The sequence below is a fragment of the Heterodontus francisci genome, chromosome 29 (assembly GCF_036365525.1).
Source record: "Heterodontus francisci isolate sHetFra1 chromosome 29, sHetFra1.hap1, whole genome shotgun sequence".
Lineage (NCBI taxonomy): Eukaryota > Metazoa > Chordata > Chondrichthyes > Heterodontiformes > Heterodontidae > Heterodontus > Heterodontus francisci.
In genome coordinates this window covers 15,935,955-15,960,601 of record NC_090399.1, presented here as the reverse complement: position 1 = coordinate 15,960,601, position 24,647 = coordinate 15,935,955, and the positions used below count along the sequence as shown (strand labels likewise).

Here is a 24,647-nt window from a genome sequence, read left to right as displayed (position 1 = left end):
GAGTGAGGGATCAATGTCGGAGGGAGTGAGGGATCAGTGTCAGAAAGGGAGAGGGATCAATGTCGGAGGAAGTGAAGGATCAGTGTCGGAGGGAGTGAGGGATCAGTGTCGGAGGGAGTGAGGGATCTCTGTCGGAGGGAGTGAGGGATCTCTGTCCGAGGGAGTGAGGGATCAGTGTCGGAGGGAGTGAGGGAACTGTGTCGGAGGGAGTGAGGGATCTGTGTTGGAGGGAGTGAGGGATCTGTGTCGGAGGGAGTGAGGGATCTCTGTCGGAGGGAGTGAGGGATCGGTGTCCGAGGGATTGAGGGATCTGTGTCGGAGGCAGTGAGGGATCAGTGTCCGAGGGAGTGAGGGATCTGTGTCGGAGGGAGTGAGGGATCAGTGTCCGAGGGAGTGAGGGATCTGTGTCGGAGCGAGTGAGGGATCTCTGTCGGAGGGAGTGAGGGATCAGTGTCCGAGGGAGTGAGGGATCTGTGTCAGAGGGAGTGAGGGATCTCTGTCGGAGGGAGTGAGGGATCAATATCGGAGGGAGTGAGGGATCAGTGTAAGAAAGGGAGAGGGATCAATGTCGGAGGGAGTGAGGGATCTGTGTCGGAGGGAGTGAGGGATCAATGTCGGAGGGAGTGAGGGATCAGTGTCAGAGGGAGTGAGGGATCAATGTCGGAGGGAGTGAGGGATCAGTGTCAGAAAGGGAGAGGGATCAATGTCGGAGGAAGTGAAGGATCAGTGTCGGAGGGAGTGAGGGATCAGTGTCGGAGGGAGTGAGGGATCTCTGTCAGAGGGGGTGAGGGATCAGTGTCGGAGGGAGTGAGGGATCTCTGTCGGAGGGAGTGAGGGATCTCTGTCCGAGGGAGTGAGGGATCAGTGTCGGAGGGAGTGAGGGAACTGTGTCGGAGGGAGTGAGGGATCTGTGTTGGAGGGAGTGAGGGATCTCTGTCGGAGGGAGTGAAGGATCTCTGTCGGAGGGAGTGAGGGATCGGTGTCCGAGGGAGTGAGGGATCTGTGTCGGAGGGAGTGAGGGATCAGTGTCCGAGGGAGTGAGGGATCTGTGTCGGAGGGAGTGAGGGATCAGTGTCCGAGGGAGTGAGGGATCTGTGTCGGAGGGAGTGAGGGATCTCTGTCGGAGGGAGTGTGTGATCAGTGTCCGAGGGAGTGAGGGATCTGTGTCAGAGGGAGTGAGGGATCAGTGTCAGAGGGAGTGAGGGATCTCTGTCGGAGGGAGTGAGGGTTCTCTGTCGGAGGGAGTGAGGTATCAGAGTCCGAAGGAGTGAGGGATCAGTGTCGGAGGGAGTGAGGGATCAGTGTCGGAGGGAGTGAGGGGTCAGTCTCGCAGGGAGTGAGGGATCAGTCTCGGAGGGAGTGGGGGATCAGTCTCGGAGGGAGTGAGGGTTCAGTGTTGAAGCGGGTGAGGGATCAATGTCGGAGGGAGTGAGGGAACAGTGTCGAAGGGAGTGAGGGATCAGTCTCGGAGGGAGTGAGGAATCAGTGTCAAAAAGGGAGAGGGATCAGTGTCGGAGGGAGTGAGGGATCAGTGTCGGAGGGAGTGAGGCATCAGTGTCGGAGGGAGTGAGGGATCAGTGTCGGAGGGAGTGAGGGATCAGTGTCAGAGGGAGTGAGGGATCAGTCTCGGAGGGAGTGAGGGGTCAGTGTCGGAGGGAGTGTGGGATCAGTGTCCGAGGGAGTGAGGGATTAGTGTCGGAGGGAGTGAGGGATCAGTGTCGGAGGGAGTGCGTGATCAGTGTCGGAGGGAGTGAGGGATCTCTGTCAGAGGGGGAGAGTGGTCTATCTCGGAGGGAGTGAGGGATCAGTGTCGGAGGGAGTGAGGGATCAGTGTCAAAAAGGGAGAGGGATCAGTGTCGGAGGGAGTGAGGGATCAGTGTCGGAGGGAGTGAGGCATCAGTGTCAGAGGGAGTGCGTGATCAGTGTCGGAGGGAGAGAGGGATCTCTGTCAGAGGGGGAGAGGGATCAGTGCCGGAGGGAGTGAGGGATCAGTGTCGGAGGGAGTGAGGGATCAGTGTCCGAGGGAGTGAGGGATCAGTGTCCAAGGGAGTGAGGGACCTCTGTCGGAGGGAGTGAGGGATCAGTGTCGGAGGGAGTGAGGGATCAGTGTCGGAGGGGCTGAGGGATCTGTGTCCGAGGGAGTGAGGGATCAGTGTCGGAGGGAGTGAGGGATCTCTGTCGGGGGGAGTGAGGGATCTCTGTCGGAGGGAGTGAGGGATCAGTGTCGGAGGGAGTGAGGGATCTCTGTCGGAGGGAGTGAGGGATCAGTCTCGGAGGGAGTGAGGGTTCTCTGTCGGAGGTTTTGAGGTATCAGTGTCCGAAGGAGTGAGGGATCAGTGTCGGAGGGAGTGATAGATCAGTGTCGGAGGGAGTGAGGGATCAATATCGGAGGGAGTGAGGGATCAGTGTCAGAAAGGGAGAGGGATCAATGTCGGAGGGAGTGAGGGATCTGTGTCGGAGGGAGTGAGGGATCAATGTCGGAGGGAGTGAGGGATCAGTGTCGGAGGGAGTGAGGGATCAATGTCGGAGGGAGTGAGGGATCAGTGTCAGAAAGGGAGAGGGATCAATGTCGGAGGAAGTGAAGGATCAGTGTCGGAGGGAGTGAGGGATCAGTGTCGGAGGGAGTGAGGGATCTCTGTCGGAGGGAGTGAGGGATCTCTGTCCGAGGGAGTGAGGGATCAGTGTCGGAGGGAGTGAGGGAACTGTGTCGGAGGGAGTGAGGGATCTGTGTTGGAGGGAGTGAGGGATCTGTGTCGGAGGGAGTGAGGGATCTCTGTCGGAGGGAGTGAGGGATTGGTGTCCGAGGGATTGAGGGATCTGTGTCGGAGGCAGTGAGGGATCAGTGTCCGAGGGAGTGAGGGATCTGTGTCGGAGGGAGTGAGGGATCAGTGTCCGAGGGAGTGAGGGATCTGTGTCGGAGCGAGTGAGGGATCTCTGTCGGAGGGAGTGAGGGATCAGTGTCCGAGGGAGTGAGGGATCTGTGTCAGAGGGAGTGAGGGATCTCTGTCGGAGGGAGTGAGGGATCTCTGTCCGAGGGAGTGAGGGATCAGTGTCGGAGGGAGTGAGGGAACTGTGTCGGAGGGAGTGAGGGAACTGTGTCGGAGGGAGTGAGGGATCTGTGTTGGAGGGAGTGAGGGATCTGTGTCGGAGGGAGTGAGGGATCTCTGTCGGAGGGAGTGAGGGATCTCTGTCGGAGGGAGTGAGGGATCGGTGTCCGAGGGAGTGAGGGATCTGTGTCGGAGGGAGTGAGGGATCAGTGTCCGAGGGAGTGAGGGATCTGTGTCGGAGGGAGTGAGGGATCAGTGTCCGAGGGAGTGATGGATCTGTGTCGGAGGGAGTGAGGGATCTCTGTCGGAGGGAGTGAGGGATCAGTGTCCGAGGGAGTGAGGGATCTGTGTCAGAGGGAGTGAGGGATCAGTGTCGGAGGGAGTGAGGGATCTCTGTCGGAGGGAGTGAGGGTTCTCTGTCGGAGGGAGTGAGGTATCAGAGTCCGAAGGAGTGAGGGATCAGTGTCGGAGGGAGTGAGGGATCAGTGTCGGAGGGAGTGAGGGATCAATGTCGGAGGGAGTGAGGGATCAGTGTCAGAAAGGGAGAGGGATCAGTGTTGGAGGGAGTGAGGGAACAGTGTCGGAGGGAGTGAGGGATCTTTGTCGGAGCGGGTGAGGGATCAATGTCGGAGGGAGTGAGGGATCAGTGTCGGAGGGAGTGAGGGGTCAGTCTCGCAGGGAGTGAGGGATCAGTCTCGGAGGGAGTGGGGGATCAGTCTCGGAGGGAGTGAGGGTTCAGTGTTGAAGCGGGTGAGGGATCAATGTCGGAGGGAGTGAGGGAACAGTGTCGGAGGGAGTGAGGGATCAGTGTCGGAGGGAGTGAGGAATCAGTGTCAAAAAGGGAGAGGGATCAGTGTCGGAGGGAGTGAGGGATCAGTGTCGGAGAGAGTGAGGCATCAGTGTCGGAGGGAGTGAGGGATCAGTGTCGGAGGGAGTGAGGGATCAGTCTCGGAGGGAGTGAGGGATCAGTGTCGGAGGGAGTGAGGGATCAGTGTCCGAGGGAGTGAGGGAGCAGTGTCGGAGGGAGTGAGGGATCAGTGTCGGAGGGAGTGCGTGATCAGTGTCGGAGGGAGAGAGGGATCTCTGTCAGAGGGGGAGAGGGATCAGTGCCGGAGGGAGCGAGGGATCAGTGTCGGAGGGAGTGAGGGATCTCTGTCCGAGGGAGTGAGGGATCAGTGTCCGAGGGAGTGAGGGACCTCTGTCGGAGGGAGTGAGGGATCAGTGTCGGAGGGAGTGAGGGATCAGTGTCGGAGGGGCTGAGGGATCTGTGTCCGAGGGAGTGACGGATCAGTGTCGGAGGGAGTGAGGGATCTCTGTCGGAGGGAGTGAGGGATCTCTGTCGGAGGGAGTGAGGGATCAGTGTCGGAGGGAGTAAGGGATCTCTGTCGGAGGGAGTGAGGGATCTCTGTCGGAGGGAGTGAGGGATCAGTGTCGGAGGGAGTGAGGGATCTGTGTCGGAGGGAGTGAGGGATCTCTGTAGGTGGGAGTGAGGGATCTCTGTCCGAGGGAGTGAGGGATCTGTGTCGGCGGGAGTGAGGGATCAGTGTCGGAGGGAGTGAGGGATCTCTGTCGGAGGGAATGAGGGATCTCTGTCGGAGGGAGTGAGGGATCAGTGTCGGAGGGAGTGAGGGATCAGTGTTGGAGGGAGTGAGGGATCTGTGTCGGAGGGAGTCAGGGATCTCTGTCGGAGGGAGTGAGGGATCTCTGTCGGAGGGAGTGAGGGATCTCTGTCCGAGGGAGTGAGGGATCTGTGCCGGAGGGAGTGAGGGAACTGTGTCGGATTGAGTGAGGGATCTGTGTTGGAGGGAGTGAGGGATCTGTGTCCGAGAGTGAGGGATCTCTGTCGGAGGGAGTGAGGGATCTCTGTCGGAGGGAGTGAGGGATCTCTGTCGGAGGGAGTGAGGGATCTGTGTGGGAGGGAGTGACGGATCAGTGTCGGAGGGAGTGAGGGATTTGTGTCGGAGGGAGTGAGGGTTCTGTGTCAGAGGGAGTGAGGGATCAGTGTGCAAAGAAGTGAGGGATCAGTGTCGGAGGGAGTGAGGGATCAGTGTTGGAGGGAGTGTGAGATCAGTGTCCGAGGGAGTGAGGGATCTGTGTCAGAGGGAGTGAGGGATCAGTGTCGGAGGGAGTGAGGGATCTCTGTCGGAGTTAGTGAGAGATCTGTGTCGGAGGGAGTGAGGGATCTGTGTCGGCGGGAGTGAGGGATCAGTGTCGGAAGGAGTGAGGGATCTCTGTCGGAGTGAGTGAGGTATCTCTGTCAGAGGGAGTGAGGGATCAGTGTCGGAGGGAGTGAGGGAACTATGTCGGAGGGAGTGAGGGATCTGTGTTGGAGGGAGTGAGGGATCTCTGTCGGAGGGAGTGAGGGATCTCTGTCGGAGGGAGTGAGGGATCGGTGTCCGAGGGAGTGAGGGATCTGTGTCGGAGGGAGTGAGGGATCAGTGTCCGAGGGAGTGAGGGAACTGTGTCGGAGGGAGTGAGCAATCTCTGTCGGAGGGAGTGAGGGTTCAGTGTCCGAGGGAGTGAGGGATCTGTGTCGGAGGGAGTGAGGGATCAGTGTCGGAGGGAGTGTGAGATCAGTGTCCGAGGGAGTGAGGGATCTGTGTCGGAGGGAGTGAGGGATCAGTGTCGGAGGGAGTGAGGGATCTCTGTCGGAGGGAGTGAGGGTTCTCTGTCGGAGGGAGTGAGGTATCAGTGTCCGAAGGAGTGAGGGATCAGTGTCGGAGGGAGTGAGGGATCAGTGTCGGAGGGAGTGAGGGATCAGTGTCGGAGGAAGTGAGGGATCAATGTCGGAGGGAGTGAGGGATCAGTGTCAGAAAGGGAGAGGGATCAGTGTCGGAGGGAGTGAGAGAACAGTGTCGGAGGGAGTGAGGGATCTTTGTCGGAGCGGGTGAGGGATCAATGTCGGAGGGAGTGAGGGATCAGTGTCGGAGGGAGTGAGGGGTCAGTCTCGCAGGGAGTGAGGGATCAGTCTCGGAGGGAGTGGGGGATCAGTCTCGGAGGGAGTGAGGGTTCAGTGTTGAAGCGGGTGAGGGATCATTGTCGAAGTGAGTGAGGGAACAGTGTCGGAGGGAGTGAGGGATCAGTGTCGGAGGGAGTGAGGAATCAGTGTCAAAAAGGGAGAGGGATCAGTGTCGGAGGGAGTGAGGGATCAGTGTCGGAGGGAGTGAGGCATCAGTGTCGGAGGGAGTGAGGGATCAGTGTCGGAGGGAGTAAGGGATCAGTCTCGGAGGGAGTGAGGGATCAGTCTCGGAGGGAGTGAGGGATCAGTGTCCGAGGGAGTGAGGGATCAGTGTCGGAGGGAGTGAGGGATCAGTGTCGGAGGGAGTGCGTGATCAGTGTCGGAGGGAGTGAGGGATCTCTGTCAGAGGGGGAGAGTGGTCTGTCTCAGAGGGAGTGAGGGATCAGTGTCCGAGGGAGTGAGGGATCTGTGTCGGAGGGAGTGAGGGTTCTGTGTCAGAGGGAGTGAGGGATCAGTGTGCGAAGGAGTGAGGGATCAGTGTCGGAGGGAGTGCGTGATCAGTGTCGGAGGGAGAGAGGGATCTCTGTCAGAGGGGGAGAGGGATCAGTGCCGGAGGGAGTGAAGGATCAGTGTCCGAGGGAGTGAGGGATCAGTGTCCAAGGGACTGAGGGACCTCTGTCGGAGGGAGTGAGGGATCAGTGTCGGAGGGAGTGAGGGATCAGTGTCGGAGGGGCTGAGGGATCTGTGTCCGAGGGAGTGAGGGATCAGTGTCAGAGGGAGTGAGGGATCTGTGTCGGAGGGAGTGAGGGATCTCTGTCGGAGGGAGTGAGGGATCTGTGTCGGAGGGAGTGAGGGATCTCTGTCGGAGGGAGTGAGGGATCTCTGTCGGAGGGAGTGAGGGATCAGTGTCGGAGGGAGTGAGGAATCTGTGTCGGAGGGAGTGAGGTAACAGTGTCGGAGGGAGTGAGGGATCAGTGTCGGAGGGAGTGAGGAATCTGTGTCGGAGAGAGTGAGGTAACAGTGTCGGAGGCAGTGAGGGATCAGTGTCCGAGGGAGTGAGGGATCTGTGTCGGAGGGAGTGAGGGATCAGTGTCCGAGGGAGTGAGGGATCTGTGTCGGAGGGAGTGAGGGATCTCTGTCGGAGGGAGTGAGGGATCAGTGTCCGAGGGAGTGAGGGATCTGTGTCAGAGGGAGTGAGGGATCTCTGTCGGAGGGAGTGAGGGATCTCTGTCCGAGGGAGTGAGGGATCAGTGTCGGAGGGAGTGAGGGAACTGTGTCGGAGGGAGTGAGGGATCTGTGTTGGAGGGAGTGAGGGATCTGTGTCGGAGGGAGTGAGGGATCTCTGTCGGAGGGAGTGAGGGATCTCTGTCGGAGGGAGTGAGGGATCGGTGTCCGAGGGAGTGAGGGATCTGTGTCGGAGGGAGTGAGGGATCAGTGTCCGAGGGAGTGAGGGATCTGTGTCGGAGGGAGTGAGGGATCAGTGTCCGAGGGAGTGATGGATCTGTGTCGGAGGGAGTGAGGGATCTCTGTCGGAGGGAGTGAGGGATCAGTGTCCGAGGGAGTGAGGGATCTGTGTCAGAGGGAGTGAGGGATCAGTGTCGGAGGGAGTGAGGGATCTCTGTCGGAGGGAGTGAGGGTTCTCTGTCGGAGGGAGTGAGGTATCAGAGTCCGAAGGAGTGAGGGATCAGTGTCGGAGGGAGTGAGGGATCAGTGTCGGAGGGAGTGAGGGATCAATGTCGGAGGGAGTGAGGGATCAATGTCAGAAAGGGAGAGGGATCAGTGTTGGAGGGAGTGAGGGAACAGTGTCGGAGGGAGTGAGGGATCTTTGTCGGAGCGGGTGAGGGATCAATGTCGGAGGGAGTGAGGGATCAGTGTCGGAGGGAGTGAGGGATCTCTGTCAGAGGGGGTGAGGGATCAGTGTCGGAGGGAGTGAGGGGTCAGTCTCGCAGGGAGTGAGGGATCAGTCTCGGAGGGAGTGGGGGATCAGTCTCGGAGGGAGTGAGGGTTCAGTGTTGAAGCGGGTGAGGGATCAATGTCGGAGGGAGTGAGGGAACAGTGTCGGAGGGAGTGAGGGATCAGTGTCGGAGGGAGTGAGGAATCAGTGTCAAAAAGGGAGAGGGATCAGTGTCGGAGGGAGTGAGGATCAGTGTCGGAGGGAGTGAGGCATCAGTGTCGGAGGGAGTGAGTGATCAGTGTCGGAGGGAGTGAGGGATCAGTCTCGGAGGGAGTGAGGGATCAGTGTCGGAGGGAGTGAGGGATCAGTGTCCGAGGGAGTGAGGGAGCAGTGTCGGAGGGAGTGAGGGATCAGTGTCGGAGGGAGTGCGTGATCAGTGTCGGAGGGAGAGAGGGATCTCTGTCAGAGGGGGAGAGGGATCAGTGCCGGAGGGAGTGAGGGATCAGTGTCGGAGGGAGTGAGGGATCAGTGTCCGAGGGAGTGAGGAATCAGTGTCCAAGGGAGTGAGGGACCTCTGTCGGAGGGAGTGAGGGATCAGTGTCGGAGGGAGTGAGGGATCAGTGTCGGAGGGGCTGAGGGATCTGTGTCCGAGGGAGTGACGGATCAGTGTCGGAGGGAGTGAGGGATCTCTGTCGGAGGGAGTGAGGGATCTCTGTCGGAGGGAGTGAGGGATCAGTGTCGGAGGGAGTAAGGGATCTCTGTCGGAGGGAGAGAGGGATCTCTGTCGGAGGGAGTGAGGGATCAGTGTCGGAGGGAGTGAGGGATCTGTGTCGGAGGGAGTGAGGGATCTCTGTCGGAGGGAGTGAGGGATCTCTGTCCGAGGGAGTGAGGGATCAGTGTCGGAGGGAGTGAGGGAACGGTGTCGGAGGGAGTGAGGGATCTGTGTCGGAGGGAGTGAGGGATCTGTGTGGGAGGGAGTGAGGGATCTCTGTCGGAGGGAGTGAGGGATCTCTGTCGGAGGGAGTGAGGGATCTGTGTCCGAGGGAGTGAGGGATCTGTGTCGGAGGGAGTGAGGGATCAGTGTCGGAGGGAGTGCGAGATCAGTGTCCGAGGGAGTGAGGGATCTGTGTCAGAGGGAGTGAGGGATCAGTGTCGGAGGGAGTGAGGGATCTCTGTCGGAGGGAGTGAGGGTTCTCTGTCCGAGGGAGTGAGGGATCTGTGTCGGCGGGAGTGAGGGATCAGTGTCGGAGGGAGTGAGGGATCTCTGTCGGAGGGAGTGAGGGATCTCTGTCCGAGGGAGTGAGGGATCTCTGTCCGAGGGAGTGAGGGATCAGTGTCGGAGGGAGTGAGCAATCAGTGTCGGAGGGAATGAGGGATCAGTGTCGGAGGGAGTGAGGGATCAGTGTCCGAGGGAGTGAGGGCTCAGTGTCCGAGGGAGTGAGGGATCAGTGTCGGAGGGAGTGAGGGATCAGTGTCGCAGGGAGTGCGTGATCAGTGTCGGAGGGAGTGAGGGATCTCTGTCAGAGGGGGAGAGTGGTCTGTCTCGGAGGGAGTGAGGGATCAGTGTCGGAGGGAGTGAGTGATCAGTGTCAAAAAGGGATAGGGATCAGTGTCGGAGGGAGTGAGGGATCAGTGTCGGAGGGAGTGAGGCATCAGTGTCGGAGGGAGTGCGTGATCAGTGTCGGAGGGAGTGAGGGATCTCTGTCAGAGGGGGAGAGGGATCAGTGCCGGAGGGAGTGAGGGATCAGTGTCGGAGGGAGTGAGTGATCAGTGTCCAAGGGAGTGAGGGACCTCTGTCGGAGGGAGTGAGGGATCAGTGTCGGAGGGAGTGAGGGATCAGTGTCGGAGGGGCTGAGGGATCTGTGTCCGAGGGAGTGAGGGATCAGTGTCGGAGGGAGTGAGGGATCTCAGTCGGAGGGAGTGAGGGATCTCAGTCGGAGGTAGTGCGGGATCAGTGTCGGAGGGAGTGAGGGATCTGTGTCGGAGGGAGTGAGGGATCTCTGTCGGAGGGAGTGAGGGATCTCTGTCGGAGGGAGTGAGGGATCAGTGTCGGAGGGAGTGAGGGATCTGTGTCGGAGGGATTGAGGGATCTCTGTCGGTGGGAGAGACGGATCTCTGTCCGAGGGAGTGAGGGATCTGTGTCGCCGGGAGTGAGGGATCAGTGTCGGAGGGAGTGAGGGATCTCTGTCGGAGGGAATGAGGGATCTCTGTCCGAGGGAGTGAGAGATCAGTGTCGGAGGGAGTGAGGGATCAATGTCGGAGGGATTGAGGGATCAGTGTCGGAGGGAGTGAGGGATCTGTGTCGGAGGGAGTCAGGGATCTCTGTCGGAGGGAGTGAGGGATCTCTGTCGGAGGGAGTGAGGGATCTCTGTCCGAGGGAGTGAGGGATCTGTGCCGGAGGGAGTGAGGGAACTGTGTCGGATTGAGTGAGGGATCTGTGTTGGACGGAGTGAGGGATCTGTGTTGGAGTGTGAGGGATCTCTGTCGGAGGGAGTGAGGGATCTCTGTCGGAGGGAGTGAGGGATCTGTGTCCGAGGGAGTGAGGGATTTGTGTCGGGGGGAGTGAGGGATCAGTGTCCGAGGGAGTGAGGGATCTGTGTCGGAGAGAGTGAGGGTTCTGTGTCGGAGGGAGTGAGGGATCAGTGTGCGAAGGAGTGAGGGATCAGTGTCGGAGGGAGTGAGGGATCAGTGTCCGAGGGAGTGAGGGATCTCTGTCGGAGGGAGTGAGGGATCTCTGTCGGAGGGAGTGAGGGATCTGTGTCGGCGGGAGTGAGGGATCAGTGTCGGAGGGTGTGAGGGATCTCTGCCGGAGTTAGTGAGAGATCTGTGTCGGAGGGAGTGAGGGATCTGTGTCGGAGGGAGTGAGGGATCAGTGTCGGAGGGAGTGAGGGATCTCTGTCGGAGGGAGTGAGGGATCTCTGTCGGAGGGAGTGAGGGATCTGTGTCGGCGGGAGTGAGGGATCAGTGTCGGAGGGTGTGAGGGATCTCTGTCGGAGGGAGTGAGGGATCTCTGTAAGAGGGAGTGAGGGATCAGTGTCGGAGGGAGTGAGGGATCAGTGTCGGAGGGAGTGAGGGATCAGTGTCGGAGGGAGTGAGGGATCTCTGTCGGAGGGAGAGAGGGATCTGTGTCGGAGGGAGTGAGGGATCAGTGTCGGAGGGAGTGAGGGATCTGTGTCGGAGGGAGTCAGGGATCTCTGTCGGAGGGAGTGAGGGATCTCTGTCGGAGGGAGTGAGGGATCTCTGTCCGAGGGAGTGAGGGATCTGTGTCGGAGGGAGTGAGGGATCAGTGTCGGAGGGAGTGAGGGATCTCTGTCGGAGGGAGTGAGGGATCTCTGTCCGAGGGAGTGAGGGATCAGTGTCGGAGGGAGTGAGGGAACTGTGTCGGAGGGAGTGAGGGATCTGTGTTGGAGGGCGTGAGGGATCTCTGTCGGAGGGAGTGAGGGATCTCTGTCGGAGGGAGTGAGGGATCTCTGTCGGAGGGAGCGAGGGATCTGTGTCGGAGGGAGTGAGGGATCTGTGTCGGAGGGAGTGAGGGATCAGTGTCCGAGGGAGTGAGGGATCTGTGTCGAAAGGAGTGAGGGATCTCTGTCGGAGGGAGTGAGGGATCAGTGTCGGAGGGAGTGAGGGATCAGTGTCGGAGGGAGTGAGGGATCAGTGTCGGAGGGAGTGTGGGATCAGTGTCCGAGGGAGTGAGGGATCTGTGTCGGAGGGAGTGAGGGATCAGTGTCGGAGGAAGTGAGGGATCTCTGTCGGAGTTAGTGAGGGATCAGTGTCGGAGGGAGTGAGGGAACTGTGTCGGAGGGAGTGAGGGATCTGTGTCGGAGGGAGTGAGGGATCTGTGTTGGAGGGAGTGAGGGATCTCTGTCGGAGGGAGTGAGGGATCTCTGTCGGAGGGAGTGAGGGATCTCTGTCGGAGGGAGTGAGGGATCTCTGTCCGAGGGAGTGAGGGATCAGTGTCGGAGGGAGTCAGGGATCTCTGTCGGAGGGAGTGAGGGATCTCTGTCGGAGGGAGTGAGGGATCTCTGTCCGACTGAGTGAGGGATCTGTGTCGGAGGGAGTGAGGGATCAGTGTCGGAGGGAGTGAGGGATCTCTGTCGGAGGGAGTGAGGGATCTCTGTCCGAGGGAGTGAGGGATCAGTGTCGGAGGGAGTGAGGGAACTGTGTCGGAGGGAGTGAGGGATCAGTGTCGGAGGGAGTGAGGGATCTGTGTCGGAGGGAGTGAGGGATCTCTGTCGGAGGGAGTGAGGGATCTCTGTCGGAGGGAGTGAGGGATCTCTGTCGGAGGGAGCGAGGGATCTGTGTCGGAGGGAGTGAGGGATCTGTGTCGGAGGGAGTGAGGGATCAGTGTCCGAGGGAGTGAGGGATCTGTGTCGAAAGGAGTGAGGGATCTCTGTCGGAGGGAGTGAGGGATCAGTGTCGGAGGGAGTGAGGGATCACTGTCGGAGGGAGTGAGGGATCAGTGTCGGAGGGAGTGTGAGATCAGTGTCCGAGGGAGTGAGGGATCTGTGTCGGAGGGAGTGAGGGATCAGTGTCGGAGGGAGTGAGGGATCTCTGTCGGAGTTAGTGAGGGATCTGTGTCGGAGGGAGTGAGGGATCTGTGTCGGAGGGAGTGAGGGATCTGTGTCGGAGGGAGTGAGGGATCTCTGTCGGAGGGAGTGAGGGATCTCTGTCCGAGGGAGTGAGGGATCTGTGTCGGCGGGAGTGAGGGATCAGTGTCGGTGGGAGTGAGGGATCTCTGTCGGAGGTAGTGAGGGATCTCTGTCCGAGGGAGTGAGGGATCAGTGTCGGAGGGAGTGAGGGATCAGTGTCGGAGGGAGTGAGGGATCAGTGTCGGAGGGAATGAGGGATCAGTGTCCGAGGGAGTGAGGGATCAGTGTCGGAGGAAGTGAGGGATCTGTGTCGGAGGGAGAGAGGGATCTGTGTCGGAGGGAGTGAGGGATCAGTGTCGGAGGGAGTGAGGGATCTGTGTCGGAGGGAGTCAGGGATCTCTGTCGGAGGGAGTGAAAGATCTCTCTCGGAGGGAGTGAGGGATCTCTGTCCGAGGGAGTGAGGGATCTCTGTCGGAGGGAGTGAGGGATCTCTGTCCGAGTGAGTGAGGGATCAGTGTCGGAGGGAGTGAGGGAACGGTGTCGGAGGGAGTGAGGGATCTGTGTTGGAGGGAGTGAGGGATCTGTGTGGGAGGGAGTGAGGGACCTCTGTCGGAGGGAGTGAGGGATCTCTGTCGGAGGGAGTGAGGGATCTGTGTCCGAGGGAGTGAGGGATCTGTGTCGGAGGGAGTGAGGGATCAGTGTCCGAGGGAGTGAGGGATCTGTGTCGGAGGGAGTGAGGCATCTCTGTCGGAGGGAGTGAGGGATCAGTGTCGGAGGGAGTGAGGGATCAGTGTCGGAGGGAGTGAGGGATCAGTGTCGGAGGGAGTGTGGGATCAGTGCCCGAGGGAGTGAGGGATCTGTGTCGGAGGGAATGAGGGATCAGTGTCGGAGGGAGTGAGGGATCTCTGTCGGAGTTAGTGAGGGATCAGTGTCGGAGGGAGTGAGGGAACTGTGTCGGAGGGAGTGAGGGATCTGTGTCGGAGGGAGTGAGGGATCTGTGTCGGAGGGAGTGAGGGATCTGTGTCGGAGGGAGTGAGGGATCTCTGTCGGAGGGAGTGAGGGATCTCTGTCGGAGGGAGTGAGGGATCTCTGTCCGAGGGAGTGAGGGATCAGTGTCGGAGGGAGTCAGGGATCTCTGTCGGAGGGAGTGAGGGATCTCTGTCGGAGGGAGTGAGGGATCTCTGTCCGAGGGAGTGAGGGATCTGTGTCGGAGGGAGTGAGGGATCAGTGTCGGAGGGAGTGAGGGATCTCTGTCGGAGGGAGTGAGGGATCTCTGTCCGAGGGAGTGAGGGATCAGTGTCGGAGGGAGTGAGGGAACTGTGTCGGAGGGAGTGAGGGATCAGTGTCGGAGGGAGTGAGGGAACTGTGTCGGAGGGAGTGAGGGATCTGTGTCGGAGGGAGTGAGGGATCTGTGTCGGAGGGAGTGAGGGATCTCTGTCGGAGGGAGTGAGGGATCTCTGTCGGAGGGAGTGAGGGATCTCTGTCGGAGGGAGTGAGGGATCTCTGTCGGAGGGAGTGAGGGATCTCTGTCGGAGGGAGTGAGGGATCTGTGTTGGAGGGAGTGAGGGATCTCTGTCGGAGGGAGTGAGGGATCTCTGTCGGAGGGAGTGAGGGATCTCTGTCCGAGGGAGTGAGGGATCTCTGTCGGAGGGAGGGAGGGATCTCTGTCGGAGGGAGTGAGGGATCTCTGTCGGAGGGAGGGAGGGATCTCTGTCGGAGGGAGTGAGGGATCTCTGTCCGAGGGAGTGAGTGATCTCTGTCGGCGGGAGTGAGGGATCTCTGTCCGAGGGAGTGAGGGATCTCTGTCGGAGGGAGGGAGGGATCTCTGTCGGAGGGAGTGAGGGATCTCTGTCGGAGGGAGTGAGGGATCTCTGTCGGAGGGAGTGAGGGATCTGTGTCGGCGGGAGTGAGGGATCAGTGTCGGAGGGTGTGAGGGATCTCTGTCGGAGGGAGTGAGGGATCTCTGTCGGAGGGAGTGAGGGATCTCTGTAAGAGGGAGTGAGGGATCAGTGTCGGAGGGAGTGAGGGATCAGTGTCGGAGGGAGTGAGGGATCAGTGTCGGAGGGAGTGAGGGATCTCTGTCGGAGGGAGAGAGGGATCTGTGTCGGAGGGAGTGAGGGATCAGTGTCGGAGGGAGTGAGGGATCTGTGTCGGAGGGAAACAGGGATCTCTGTCGGAGGGAGTGAGGGATCTCTGTCGGAGGGAGTGAGGGATCTCTGTCCGAGGGAGTGAGGGATCTGTGTCGGAGGGAGTGAGGGATCAGTGTCGGAGGGAGTGAGGGATCTCTGTCGGAGGGAGTGAGGGATCTCTGTCGGAGGGAGTGAGGGATCAGTGTCGGAGGGAGTGAGGGAACTGTGTCGGAGGGAGTGAGGGATCTGTGTCGGAGGGAGTGAGGGATCTCTGTCGGAGGGAGTGAGGGATCTCTCTCGGAGGGAGTGAGGGATCTCTGTCGGAGGGAGAGACGGATCTCTGTCCGAGGGAGTGAGGGATCTGTGTCGGCGGGAGTGAAGGATCAGTGTCGGAGGGAGTGAGGGATCTCTGTCGGAGGGAATGAGGGATATCTGTCCGAGGGAGTGAGGGATCAGTGTCGGAGGGATTGAGGGATCAGTGTCGGAGGGAGTGAGGGATCTGTGTCGGAGGGAGTCAGGGATCTCTGTCGGAGGGAGTGAGGGATCTCTGTCCGAGGGAGTGAGGGATCTCTGTCCGAGGGAGTGAGGGATCTGTGCCGGAGGGAGTGAGGGAACTGTGTCGGATTGAGTGAGGGATCTGTGTTGGACGGAGTGAGGGATCTGTGTTGGAGTGTGAGGGATCTCTGTCGGAGGGAGTGAGGGATCTGTGTCCGAGGGAGAGAGGGATCTGTGTCGGAGGGAGTGAGGGATCAGTGTCCGAGGGAGTGAGGGATCTGTGTCGGAGAGAGTGAGGGTTCTGTGTCGGAGGGAGTGAGGGATCAGTGTGCGAAGGAGTGAGGGATCAGTGTCGGAGGGAGTGAGGGATCAGTGTCCGAGGGAGTGAGGGATCTGTGTCAGAGGGAGTGAGGGATCAGTGTCAGAGGGAGTGAGGGATCTCTGTCGGAGTTAGTGAGAGATCTGTGTCGGAGGGAGTGAGGGATCTGTGTCGGAGGGAGTGAGGGATCAGTGTCGGAGGGAGTGAGGGATCTCTGTCGGAGGGAGTGAGGGATCTGTGTCGGCGGGAGTGAGGGATCAGTGTCGGAGGGTGTGAGGGATCTCTGTCGGAGGGAGTGAGGGATCTCTGTAAGAGGGAGTGAGGGATCAGTGTCGGAGGGAGTGAGGGATCAGTGTCGGAGGGAGTGAGGGATCAGTGTCGGAGGGAGTCAAAGATCTCTGTCGGAGGGAGAGAGGGATCTGTGTCGGAGGGAGTGAGGGATCAGTGTCGGAGGGAGTGAGGGATCTGTGTCGGAGGGAGTCAGGGATCTCTGTCGGAGGGAGTGAGGGATCTCTGTCGGAGGGAGTGAGGGATCTCTGTCCGAGGGAGTGAGGGATCTGTGCCGGAGGGAGTGAGGGATCAGTGTCGGAGGGAGTGAGGGATCTCTGTCGGAGGGAGTGAGGGATCTCTGTCCGAGGGAGTGAGGGATCAGTGTCGGAGGGAGTGAGGGAACTGTGTCGGAGGGAGTGAGGGATCTGTGTCGGAGGGAGTGAGGGATCTGTGTTGGAGGGAGTGAGGGATCTCTGTCGGAGGGAGTGAGGGATCTCTGTCGGAGGGAGTGAGGGATCTCTGTCGGAGGGAGCGAGGGATCTGTGTCGGAGGGAGTGAGGGATCGGTGTCGGAGGGAGTGAGGGATCGGTGTCCGAGGGAGTGAGGGATCTGTGTCGAAAGGAGTGAGGGATCTCTGTCGGAGGGAGTGAGGGATCAGTGTCGGAGGGAGTGAGGGATCAGTGTCGGAGGGAGTGAGGGATCAGTGTCGGAGGGAGTGTGAGATCAGTGTCCGAGGGAGTGAGGGATCTGTGTCTGAGGGAGTGAGGGATCAGTGTCGGAGGGAGTGAGGGATCTCTGTCGGAGTTAGTGAGGGATCTGTGTCGGAGGGAGTGAGGGATCTGTGTCGGAGGGAGTGAGGGATCTGTGTCGGAGGGAGTGAGGGATCTCTGTCGGAGGGAGTGAGGGATCTCTGTCCGAGGGAGTGAGGGATCTGTGTCGGCGGGAGTGAGGGATCAGTGTCGGCGGGAGTGAGGGATCTCTGTCGGAGGGAGTGAGGGATCTCTGTCCGAGGGAGTGAGGGATCAGTGTCGGAGGGAGTGAGGGATCAGTGTCGGAGGGAATGAGGGATCAGTGTCCGAGGGAGTGAGGGATCAGTGTCGGAGGGAGTGAGGGAACTGTGTCGGAGGGAGAGAGGGATCTGTGTCGGAGGGAGTGAGGGATCAGTGTCGGAGGGAGTGAGGGATCTGTGTCGGAGGGAGTCAGGGATCTCTGTCGGAGGGAGTGAAGGATCTCTCTCGGAGGGAGTGAGGGATCTCTGTCCGAGGGAGTGAGGGATCTGTTTCGGAGGGAGTGAGGGATCAGTGTCGGAGGGAGTGAGGGATCTCTGTCGGAGGGAGTGAGGGATCTCTGTCCGAGGGAGTGAGGGATCAGTGTCGGAGGGAGTGAGGGAACGGTGTCGGAGGGAGTGAGGGATCTGTGTCGGAGGGAGTGAGGGATCTGTGTGGGAGGGAGTGAGGGATCTCTGTCGGAGGGAGTGAGGGATCTCTGTCGGAGGGAGTGAGGGATCTGTGTCCGAGGGAGTGAGGGATCTGTGTCGGAGGGAGTGAGGGATCAGTGTCGGAGGGAGTGCGAGATCAGTGTCCGAGGGAGTGAGGGATCTGTGTCAGAGGGAGTGAGGGATCAGTGTCGGAGGGAGTGAGGGATCTCTGTCGGAGGGAGTGAGGGTTCTCTGTCCGAGGGAGTGAGGGATCTGTGTCGGCGGGAGTGAGGGATCAGTGTCGGAGGGAGTGAGGGATCTCTGTCGGAGGGAGTGAGGGATCTCTGTAAGAGGGAGTGAGGGATCAGTGTCGGAGGGAGTGAGGGATCAGTGTCGGAGGGAGTGAGGGATCAGTGTCGGAGGGAATGAGGGATCAGTGTCGGAGGGAGTGAGGGATCAGTGTCCGAGGGAGTGAGGGCTCAGTGTCCGAGGGAGTGAGGGATCAGTGTCGGAGGGAGTGAGGGATCAGTGTCGCAGGGAGTGCGTGATCAGTGTCGGAGGGAGTGAGGGATCTCTGTCAGAGGGGGAGAGTGGTCTGTCTCGGAGGGAGTGAGGGATCAGTGTCGGAGGGAGTGAGTGATCAGTGTCAAAAAGGGATAGGGATCAGTGTCGGAGGGAGTGAGGGATCAGTGTCGGAGGGAGTGAGGCATCAGTGTCGGAGGGAGTGCGTGATCAGTGTCGGAGGGAGAGAGGGATCTCTGTCAGAGGGGGAGAGGGATCAGTGCCGGAGGGAGTGAGGGATCAGTGTCGGAGGGAGTGAGTGATCAGTGTCCAAGGGAGTGAGGGACCTCTGTCGGAGGGAGTGAGGGATCAGTGTCGGAGGGAGTGAGGGATCAGTGTCGGAGGGGCTGAGGGATCTGTGTCCGAGGGAGTGAGGGATCAGTGTCGGAGGGAGTGAGGGATCTCAGTCGGAGGGAGTGAGGGATCTCTGTCGGAGGGAGTGAGGGATCTCTGTCGGAGGTAGTGCGGGATCAGTGTCGGAGGGAGTGAGGGATCTGTGTCGGAGGGAGTGAGGGATCTCTGTCGGAGGGAGTGAGGGATCTCTGTCGGAGGGAGTGAGGGATCAGTGTCGGAGGGAGTGAGGGATCTGTGTCGGAGGGAGTGAGGGATCTCTGTCGGTGGGAGAGACGGATCTCTGTCCGAGGGAGTGAGGGATCTGTGTCGGCGGGAGTGAGGGATCAGTGTCGGAGGGAGTGAGGGATCTCTGTCGGAGGGAATGAGGGATCTCTGTCCGAGGGAGTGAGGGATCAGTGTCGGAGGGATTGAGGGATCAGTGTCGGAGGGAGTGAGGGATCTGTGTCGGAGGGAGACAGGGATCTCTGTCGGAGGGAGTGAGGGATCTCTGTCGGAGGGAGTGAGGGATCTCTGTCCGAGGGAGTGAGGGATCTGTGCCGGAGGGAGTGAGGGAACTGTGTCGGATTGAGTGAGGGATCTGTGTTGGACGGAGTGAGGGATCTGTGTTGGAGTGTGAGGGATCTCTGTCGGAGGGAGTGAGGGATCTCTGTCGGAGGGAGTGAGGGATCTGTGTCCGAGGGAGTGAGGGATTTGTGTCGGGGGGAGTGAGGGATCAGTGTCCGAGGGAGTGAGGGATCTGTGTCGGAGAGAGTGAGGGTTCTGTGTCGGAGGGAGTGAGGGATCAGTGTGCGAAGGAGTGAGGGATCAGTGTCGGAGGGAGTGAGGGATCAGTGTCCGAGGGAGTGAGGGATCTGCGTCAGAGGGCGTGAGGGATCAGTGTCAGAGGGAGTGAGGGATCTCTGCCGGAGTTAGTGAGAGATCTGTGTCGGAGGGAGTGAGGGATCTGTGTCGGAGGGAGTGAGGGATCAGTGTCGGAGGGAGTGAGGGATCTCTGTCGGAGGGAGTGAGGGATCTCTGTCGGAGGGAGTGAGGGATCTGTGTCGGCGGGAGTGAGGGATCAGTGTCGGAGGGTGTGAGGGATCTCTGTCGGAGGGAGTGAGGGATCTCTGTAAGAGGGAGTGAGGGATCAGTGTCGGAGGGAGTGAGGGATCAGTGTCGGAGGGAGTGAGGGATCAGTGTCGGAGGGAGTGAGGGATCTCTGTCGGAGGGAGTGAGGGATCTCTGTCCGAGGGAGTGAGGGATCAGTGTCGGAGGGAGTGAGGGAACTGTGTCGGAGGGAGTGAGGGATCTGTGTTGGAGGGCGTGAGGGATCTCTGTCGGAGGGAGTGAGGGATCTCTGTCGGAGGGTGTGAGGGATCTCTGTCGGAGGGAGCGAGGGATCTGTGTCGGAGGGAGTGAGGGATCTGTGTCGGAGGGAGTGAGGGATCAGTGTCCGAGGGAGTGAGGGATCTGTGTCGAAAGGAGTGAGGGATCTCTGTCGGAGGGAGTGAGGGATCAGTGTCGGAGGGAGTGAGGGATCAGTGTCGGAGGGAGTGAGGGATCAGTGTCGGAGGGAGTGTGGGATCAGTGTCCGAGGGAGTGAGGGATCTGTGTCGGAGGGAGTGAGGGATCAGTGTCGGAGGGAGTGAGGGATCTCTGTCGGAGTTAGTGAGGGATCAGTGTCGGAGGGAGTGAGGGAACTGTGTCGGAGGGAGTGAGGGATCTGTGTCGGAGGGAGTGAGGGATCTGTGTTGGAGGGAGTGAGGGATCTCTGTCGGAGGGAGTGAGGGATCTCTGTCGGAGGGAGTGAGGGATCTCTGTCGGAGGGAGTGAGGGATCTCTGTCCGAGGGAGTGAGGGATCAGTGTCGGAGGGAGTCAGGGATCTCTGTCGGAGGGAGTGAGGGATCTCTGTCGGAGGGAGTGAGGGATCTCTGTCCGAGGGAGTGAGGGATCTGTGTCGGAGGGAGTGAGGGATCAGTGTCGGAGGGAGTGAGGGATCTCTGTCGGAGGGAGTGAGGGATCTCTGTCCGAGGGAGTGAGGGATCAGTGTCGGAGGGAGTGAGGGAACTGTGTCGGAGGGAGTGAGGGATCAGTGTCGGAGGGAGTGAGGGATCTGTGTCGGAGGGAGTGAGGGATCTCTGTCGGAGGGAGTGAGGGATCTCTGTCGGAGGGAGTGAGGGATCTCTGTCGGAGGGAGCGAGGGATCTGTGTCGGAGGGAGTGAGGGATCTGTGTCGGAGGGAGTGAGGGATCAGTGTCCGAGGGAGTGAGGGATCTGTGTCGAAAGGAGTGAGGGATCTCTGTCGGAGGGAGTGAGGGATCAGTGTCGGAGGGAGTGAGGGATCAGTGTCGGAGGGAGTGAGGGATCAGTGTCGGAGGGAGTGTGAGATCAGTGTCCGAGGGAGTGAGGGATCTGTGTCGGAGGGAGTGAGGGATCAGTGTCGGAGGGAGTGAGGGATCTCTGTCGGAGTTAGTGAGGGATCTGTGTCGGAGGGAGTGAGGGATCTGTGTCGGAGGGAGTGAGGGATCTGTGTCGGAGGGAGTGAGGGATCTCTGTCGGAGGGAGTGAGGGATCTCTGTCCGAGGGAGTGAGGGATCTGTGTCGGCGGGAGTGAGGGATCAGTGTCGGTGGGAGTGAGGGATCTCTGTCGGAGATAGTGAGGGATCTCTGTCCGAGGGAGTGAGGGATCAGTGTCGGAGGGAGTGAGGGATCAGTGTCGGAGGGAGTGAGGGATCAGTGTCGGAGGGAATGAGGGATCAGTGTCCGAGGGAGTGAGGGACCAGTGTCGGAGGAAGTGAGGGATCTGTGTCGGAGGGAGAGAGGGATCTGTGTCGGAGGGAGTGAGGGATCAGTGTCGGAGGGAGTGAGGGATCTGTGTCGGAGGGAGTCAGGGATCTCTGTCGGAGGGAGTGAAAGATCTCTCTCGGAGGGAGTGAGGGATCTCTGTCCGAGGGAGTGAGGGATCTCTGTCGGAGGGAGTGAGGGATCTCTGTCCGAGGGAGTGAGGGATCAGTGTCGGAGGGAGTGAGGGAACGGTGTCGGAGGGAGTGAGGGATCTGTGTTGGAGGGAGTGAGGGATCTGTGTGGGAGGGAGTGAGGGACCTCTGTCGGAGGGAGTGAGGGATCTCTGTCGGAGGGAGTGAGGGATCTGTGTCGGAGGGAGTGAGGGATCTGTGTCGGAGGGAGTGAGGGATCAGTGTCCGAGGGAGTGAGGGATCTGTGTCGGAGGGAGTGAGGCATCTCTGTCGGAGGGAGTGAGGGATCAGTGTCGGAGGGAGTGAGGGATCAGTGTCGGAGGGAGTGAGGGATCAGTGTCGGAGGGAGTGCGGGATCAGTGCCCGAGGGAGTGAGGGATCTGTGTCGGAGGGAATGAGGGATCAGTGTCGGAGGGAGTGAGGGATCTCTGTCGGAGTTAGTGAGGGATCAGTGTCGGAGGGAGTGAGGGAACTGTGTCGGAGGGAGTGAGGGATCTGTGTCGGAGGGAGTGAGGGATCTGTGTTGGAGGGAGTGAGGGATCTCTGTCGGAGGGAGTGAGGGATCTCTGTCGGAGGGAGTGAGGGATCTCTGTCGGAGGGAGTGAGGGATCTCTGTCCGAGGGAGTGAGGGATCAGTGTCGGAGGGAGTCAGGGATCTCTGTCGGAGGGAGTGAGGGATCTCTGTCGGAGGGAGTGAGGGATCTCTGTCCGAGGGAGTGAGGGATCTGTGTCGGAGGGAGTGAGGGATCAGTGTCGGAGGGAGTGAGGGATCTCTGTCGGAGGGAGTGAGGGATCTCTGTCCGAGGGAGTGAGGGATCAGTGTCGGAGGGAGTGAGGGAACTGTGTCGGAGGGAGTGAGGGATCTGTGTCGGAGGGAGTGAGGGATCTGTGTCGGAGGGAGTGAGGGATCTCTGTCGGAAGGAGTGAGGGATCTCTGTCGGAGGGAGTGAGGGATCTCTGTCGGAGGGAGTGAGGGATCTCTGTCGAAGGGAGTGAGGGATCTCTGTCGGAGTGAGTGAGGGATCTGTGTCGGAGGGAGTGAGGGATCTCTGTCGGAGGGAGTGAGGGATCTCTGTCGGAGGGAGTGAAGGATCTCTGTCCGAGGGAGTGAGGGATCTCTGTCGGAGGGAGGGAGGGATCTCTGTCGGAGGGAGTGAGGGATCTCTGTCGGAGGGAGTGAGGGATCTCTGTCGGAGGGAGTGAGGGATCTCTGTCGGAGGGAGTGAGGGATCTCTGTCGGAGGGAGTGAGGGATCTCTGTCGGAGTGAGTGAGGGATCTGTGTTGGAGGGAGTGAGGGATCTCTGTCGGAGGGAGTGAGGGATCTCTGTCCGAGGGAGTGAGGGATCTCTGTCGGAGGGAGGGAGGGATCTCTGTCGGAGGGAGTGAGGGATCTCTGTCGGAGGGAGTGAGGGATCTCTGTCCGAGGGAGTGAGTGATCTCTGTCGGAGGGAGTGAGGGATCTCTGTCCGAGGGAGTGAGGGATCTCTGTCGGAGGGAGTGAGGGATCTCTGTCGGAGGGAGTGAGGGATCTCTGTCGGAGGGAGTGAGGGATCTCTGTCGGAGGGAGGGAGGGATCTCTGTCGGAGGGAGTGAGGGATCTCTGTCCGAGGGGGAAGGGTGTGATCACACGCCTATCCGCGGCCCCGATCCCATCCCCGGGCTTTCCTGCGATTCTCCTCCTTCCTCTCCTCACCTTTGGCCTGCTCCAGGCTCAGGCCCGGCGCCGGCGTCTGTTGCTGCTGAGCCGACGCCATTTCAGCCTCTCGGTGCCCGACACCCGTTTCTCAATGTCTGAGCGTGGGAAATCCAGCAGCCGGTCACCGATCGCTGCTCGGCCGAAGCTCCGATGGACAAAGACCGGGTTGGATGGACAACAGGAATCGAACTGGTTGGAGGATCGTCATCGCAGTGGGCCACACCGCCACCAGGCGGCTGGAGGATCGTCATCGCAGTGGGCTACACCGCCACCAGGCGGCTGGAGGAACGTTATCGCAGTGGGCTGCGCCGCCACCAGGCGGCTGGAGGAACGTTATCGCAGTGGGCTACACCGCCACCAGGCGGTTGGAGGATCGGCATCGCAGTGGGCTGCACCGCCACCAGGCGGCTGGAGAATCGTCATCGCAGTGGGCTACACCGCCACCAGGCGGTTGGAGGATCGGCATCGCAGTGGGCTACACCGCCACCAGGCGGTTGGAGGATCGGCATCGCAGTGGGCTACACGGCCACCAGGCGGTTGGAGGATCGGCATCGCAGTGGGCTGCACCGCCACCAGGCGGCTGGAGGAACGCTATCGCAGTGGGCTGCACCGCCACCAGGCGGCTGGAGGATCGTCATCGCAGTGGGCCACACCGCCACCAGGCGGCTGGAGCATCGCTATCGCAGTGGGCCACACCGCCACCAGGCGGCTGGAAAATCGGCATCGCAGTGCGCCACACCGCCACCAGGCGGCTGGAGGATCGTCATCGCAGTGGGCCACACCGCCACCAGGCGGCTGGAGCATCGCTATCGCAGTGGGCCACACCGCCACCAGGCGGCTGGAAAATCGGCATCGCAGTGCGCCACACCGCCACCAGGCGGCTGGAGGGCCGCATCGCAGTGTCCCAAATCGCCACCAGGCGACTGGAGGAAAGGCATCGCCGTGAGACACACCGCCACCAAGGAACTGGTGGACAGTCATCGCAGTGGCCCACACCACCCCAGGCGACTGGAGGACCAGCAGCGCAGTGGGCCACACTGCCTCCAGGCGACTGGAAGATCGGCATCGCTGCTGGTCACACCGCCACCAAGGAACTGGTGGACAGTCATCGCAGTGGCCCACACTACCCCAGGCGCCTGGAGGACCGGCAGCGCAGTGGGCCACACAGCCACCAGGCGACTGGAGGACCGTCAGCACAGTGGGCCACCCCACCACCAGGCGACTGGATGACCGGCATCGCAATGGGCCACACGGAGGACCGGCAGTGCAGTGGGGCATACCGACACCAGGCGTCTGGAGGACTGGTGTCGCAGTGGGCCACACCGCCACCAGGCGGCTGGAGGACCGGCATCACCGCCACTCGGCGGCTGGAGCACCGGCATTGCATAAGGTCACCCCACCACCAGGAGACTGGAGGACCGGCATTGCAGTGGCCGACACCGCCACCAGGCGGCTGGAGGACCGGCCTCGCAGTGGGCCACAGCGCCACCAGGCGGTGGAGGACTTGCATCGTAGTCGGCAACATCACCACCTGGTGGCTGGAGGCCGTATCTGCATATGTAACAGCGCCACCAACCATCGGAATGAACAACTCCTACCGGGAACTGAGATGCCGAGTGGCCGGTGGAATAAGCCCTAACCAGGAAACAGCGGCACCGGGCGGCTGAGGACTGAATCCGCACCGTGGAGCAGTGCCACCGTGGAGCAGTGCCACCGTGTGACCGGAGGACCATGGAATGAGGTGATGATACTTAGTCGCTTTGGTGGACATCCAATCTTTGCTCGTCGTCTGAAGAGACCATGCCTGCTGACGAAGTCAAAGGCTCAATCTATGAAAGCATATGAGGGGCATCTATTGTTCGCTGCATTTCTCCTGTAGTACATTTAGTGTACATTAATGCATGAGCTACAATTTGTACACCAAACTTTATAGTAATCTGATTTACTGCACTCTCCAAGTT

The 24,647-nt window shown here is 60.2% G+C and overlaps 1 protein-coding gene across 1 annotated transcript in view; it reads right to left on the bottom strand.

The window, feature by feature from the left end:
• grcc10 (gene rich cluster, C10 gene) overlaps positions 1-22,917 on the bottom strand; it is a 206,602-nt gene extending 183,685 nt beyond the window's left edge. Inside the window, exon 1 of the mRNA XM_068009512.1 lies at positions 22,684-22,917. Within this exon, the coding sequence (XP_067865613.1) occupies positions 22,684-22,744 (61 nt within the window). The 5' untranslated portion in view covers positions 22,745-22,917. The remainder of the gene's footprint in view (positions 1-22,683) is intronic.
• Between the last annotated feature and the right edge of the window lie 1,730 nt (positions 22,918-24,647).